This window comes from Hesperophylax consimilis, unplaced genomic scaffold (genome assembly GCF_061612785.1).
Source record: "Hesperophylax consimilis isolate HC1 unplaced genomic scaffold, BYU_Hcon_1.0 scaffold_49, whole genome shotgun sequence".
NCBI classification, from domain to species: domain Eukaryota; kingdom Metazoa; phylum Arthropoda; class Insecta; order Trichoptera; family Limnephilidae; genus Hesperophylax; species Hesperophylax consimilis.
The window spans coordinates 452,871-457,393 of record NW_028301279.1 but is presented as its reverse complement, the minus strand read 5'-3'; the positions used below and the strand labels follow the sequence as shown (position 1 = coordinate 457,393).

At 40.8% G+C, this 4,523-nt stretch overlaps 1 protein-coding gene across 1 annotated transcript; it reads left to right on the top strand.

Moving 5' to 3' along the window:
- The first annotated feature begins 259 nt into the window (after positions 1–259).
- LOC149408857 (uncharacterized) lies at positions 260–1,279 on the top strand. Its single transcript, XM_089650372.1, has one exon. The coding sequence runs from the start codon at positions 260–262 to the stop codon at positions 1,277–1,279; it is 1,020 nt and encodes a 339-aa protein (XP_089506498.1).
- Positions 1,280–4,523: the final 3,244 nt, after the last annotated feature.

Genomic DNA, 4,523 nt, shown 5'->3' with positions numbered 1-4,523 from the left:
AAAAAATTCTAACTGATTATGAAAACAATGTGTAACAAACTGTAATAAGATTCTGTTTTGTTGGGAACATTTAAAATGATGATAAAAGATGACACAATTTAATTTTAAGGTCTGAAAATAAATAAAAAGTTGATTTATGACATTTTAAACTGTTTTTATTACACTGACTGTGTTTAAAAAAACCTGTTGACATGTCCGGGTTATGGGCTCTAAAATCCGGGGTTTTCACGCCTCTTGTCCTGGTTGCCAAATTTTAGAGATGGCAACCCTACTCTTGGGTACCCTCAATTTTGCTAGTTTCGCCATTCATAGAGGCAGGCTTAACCTTCGCATGTTACAGTGTGCCAGTCGCAAGCTGCCTGCATTCAAACCGAGACGACTCCATCCCATTCCTCGAACAGCGATAGAGGAGCTGAGATGGTGGAGCAGGTCCCTGCAGACGTGGTCACCAATGCATCAAGCAGTGATTCGTCACACCCTCACGACCGACGCCTCGGACTGGGGATGGAGTGCGCAGCTAGACGACCTCAGATTGAGTGGAGCTTGGTCCCAAACACAGCAACCTCTCCACAGCAATGTCAAGGAAATGCTCGCCGTGCTGGCAGCACTTACTCCTCACGGGCCAGAGCTGTCAGACTCGGGTCTCCTGATCCAGTCAGACAACAAATCGGTGGTTGCGTACCTTCGCAACGAAGGCGGCACACGATCCAAGACATTGATCGAAGCGACTCGTCAAGTCCTTCAGATGACAGACACGTATCGCATTTCACTGTCTGCCCACTACCTACCAGGAAGGTTCAACGAGGTGGCAGATCAACTCTCCAGAAAACGCGAACCTCCGGAGTGGCATCTTTTACCAGCAGCAACAAAATTGATTTTTGCAAAATGGGGGAGACCAACTATAGACCTGTTTGCATCGGAGACAGCTCACGTTGTAGAAGATTATGTGTCCCTAAATGTATTCGACAAAGAGGCAAGTTTTGTCAACGCTTGGACTCGAGAGTGGGATTTTCCTCTAGCTTGGGTGTTCCCCCCTCCATGCCTTATGCCGAGAGTTCTCGCACACCTCAACCGGGCCAAGGGCCTATACCTGATTGTAGCCCCGAGATGGAAGAAAGTATTCTGGAGACCAGACTTGAAAAGTCGAGCGACGAGCCCTCCTTTCACCATAATGAACCTGACAGAAGTGCTGATAGACACCAGAACCTTGAAACCTCCTCCACAAGTAGAGGATTTTATTTTGGAGGTGTGGAAGTGCCGGGGTGGAGTCAGTCATTAACAGATTGGTCGGACAAACAGAAAAAAATTTTAAAGTCAGGTTGGAGAGAATCCACACTTAAAACATATAAACCGGCATGGCTTAGGTGGCAAAAGTGGGCATTAAATCACGGGGTAAACCCGAATGTCCCTACAGGAAATAACCTGGCAAGATTTTTAACAGATCTTTGTTTAGAAGACAATTTCTCTCCCAGCACAATTCGACTCCATAAATCAGTAGTAACAACTTTCAGTAGCCCTGAAGAAGGAAACCTAAGCTCACACCCTCTAGTCAGACAAGTTCTCAAAGCCGCAGCATTAAGGCATCCTAAACTGTCTAAGCCTCCTATCTGGGATCCCAGAATGGTGTTGACCTGGTTAGAAGCTAACCCACCCAAAAAGTTGAGTCTCTTTGAAGTCTCGAGAAGAGCAGCGACTTTACTTTTGTTAGCTTCGGGACGAAGAGTGCATGACCTGACCTTGTTACAGTGTTCGCCAGACAAACTATCCATAAATGAGGAAGGGGTCTCGTTATGGCCAGTTTTCGGATCCAAAACAGACTCTGCTACATACCAACAGTCAGGTTGGAGGTTGAGAAACGGAAATCAGCCAAATATAGACCCAGCATACTGGATTAAGAAACTGATTGAAACCTCCAAAGAACGGAGGGAAACAAATCAGAATTTAACAGAACTCTTCATCACTACATCGGGAACTGTTAAGGCAGCTTCAAGAACAGTCATCGCCCGTTGGGTCAAAACAATTCTAGAAGAAGCTAAGATCACAGCTGCCCCGGGAAGTGTACGGGCAGCAGTGGCGTCACTTAACTGGCTGGATAATTTTAGACTGGAGGACATCCTGGCTCGAGGGAACTGGAGGAGCCGGGACACCTTTGCCAAATTCTACAGAAGGGAAGTTAACACTCCCCTAGAGGTAAATAGGGCATTGTCTGTAGCCTCCCTATTCCACCCACTGTAACACGTGAGTAGGTTTTCCAGTTTTTTGACTATTATAATAGTATCACATTAGCGTTAGTGGTCACCAGTCGATAACAAACAGATCTCAATAAAGGTTTTAAATGACGGTTCAGGCTACATAATAAAATAGTTTTACCTACCAATAAAACTTATATTATGTACCTAACCTCATTTAAAACCTAGGCAATCACTGCCTGGTGAGAACTAATGAGAAAGAATGCCGTAAACAAAAGTCGCATAGGGGACGCTTTACTTTTGTGTAGCATCTGGTGACCACTTGTCCAACACAAGGTGCTGAAAAAGAGCGGGAAAGTGCCACGCGAAAGGGAATTTGAGAATGCTTCTCTCAATAAAGGTTTTAAATGAGGTTAGGTACATAATATAAGTTTTATTGGTAGGTAAAACTATTTTATTTTTTACATAAGTCTTTTTATAAGCCCAGAAAAAAATAATTTATAAGGCCTATGAAAAATGCTTTAAAGTTCAAAATCTCCTACTTACGAACCCATTTTCGGTTATGATTTTGTCGTATAATGTGTCAAATTAAGTTATTTATAAAATTATCGAAAAACATTTAAATATTTATGCCTGAACATCCACAAAATAAAATAAAAGGCACTTTTTGGCTATGTTTTTTTTCTTGCCTAAATCAAAACAGCTGGATGGTGTTAGCTGAACCAGTTGCTACTCGCAATATGGGTTATTCCCCCTCACCCTTATCTTCGTGTCTACTGTTTCTCATGTCTAGCATTTAACCTAAATTAAAATCTACAGGATATCATAATAAAATGCAATGTAGAAAACATACTTGGTCTGAATTGGGCTGACTGTTTGGGTGGTTGTCATTCTCCGAATTGGCTCCGTCGTGATCGTTAGTGTTGGGGGAACCAGCCGGCTTGGGAACAGTCGGAGCATCCAAGTCCAGGACCTCTCCCGGGTTTGTGGCCGGCGCTGGAGACGTTGATTATTAGTTACATTAATGAGTTATGTTAGATACAAGTTTCGACTCTGATGTGGTGTTCTCTCAGCATGGCAATAGGAGATTCGTTCATTAAAGGAAGTTAACTATTGTTAAATGTCAAACTCATGGGTTCAGAGGCAAGGAACTGAATAACGTTAGCAGTGAATTGAATTACATAAATAAAGGAATTTATTAATGACTGAAATGAATTATTGAATGGTACGAATGAATTTATGAAATTAACTAAGATATGAAGTAATTAATGAAATGAGGAAAGAATAACATGAACTAATATATGAATTGATAGAATGTGTATGATGTACAAATGAATTAAATAAATATAAGAAAGTAATGAAAAAATCAACCGCGCAATTATTAGTATAAATCTGGGGGTTAATTAATACCTAGAAGTGTCTAGTCAAATGCGTAAATTGTTCAGAAAAAGCTACATACATTTGAGTGATATTTGTAGATTTCTTGGTGTTAAACACTTTTATTGATCTAAAGCGTCTTACATATGCTTTTTCAAGACTTGACTAAGTGAACTTTGTACAATCTTGATAAAAAAATATTAAAAGCATTAATTACTGCCCTGAAATACCCATACAACTTGAAAAAATCTCCTGATTAAAAATAAAGGCCGCCAACGGGAATTGAACCCGCACCTTCTGATGTCCGGTCAGGTGCTCTGGACAACTGAGCTACGTCATAGTGGTCCAGAGCACTCTAGAGATAATTTCAATTTATATGGATATTTCAGGCGAGTAATTAATGCTTATAATAATTTGTTATCCTTTGTGCTATGCATAAAAACCATGTCTTATAAACATTAGATTATCATAAAAAAAAATACAACCTTGATGATGTCGTAGGAACTTCTAACATTAACTCCCTGAAATATTTTCATAAGCCAGATTATGTTAGTGTTTTTTTTACCTGTGATGGTGTGGTTATTTCCATTCAGCGCAGGTGGGATATAATTGTAGCACTCGGGGTTGATGTGCGCAATCAGAATGTGTTGGTTCCTCTCCAGATTGCCTGAAACAACAACAAGTATTCTTACTGTGAGATTATTATTCCTACAGTCCACTGCTTTTTAACCCTAGATAACTAATCGCTCGCCGAGGCGACGACACGATACTCGGCGAAATTCGAAATCTAGGACGTGCCCTATGACCATCTCGTCGTCCGCTGGACGAAACTTTAGGTAAAACAACAATTTTATTGTTAAGATACGTACATTTGTGTTGTCATGATTGAGAATATTCTTGGCGAATCTTCTACAATAGAAGTTCCGGTTACATGTACTTCAAACGTGCGGAAAATTT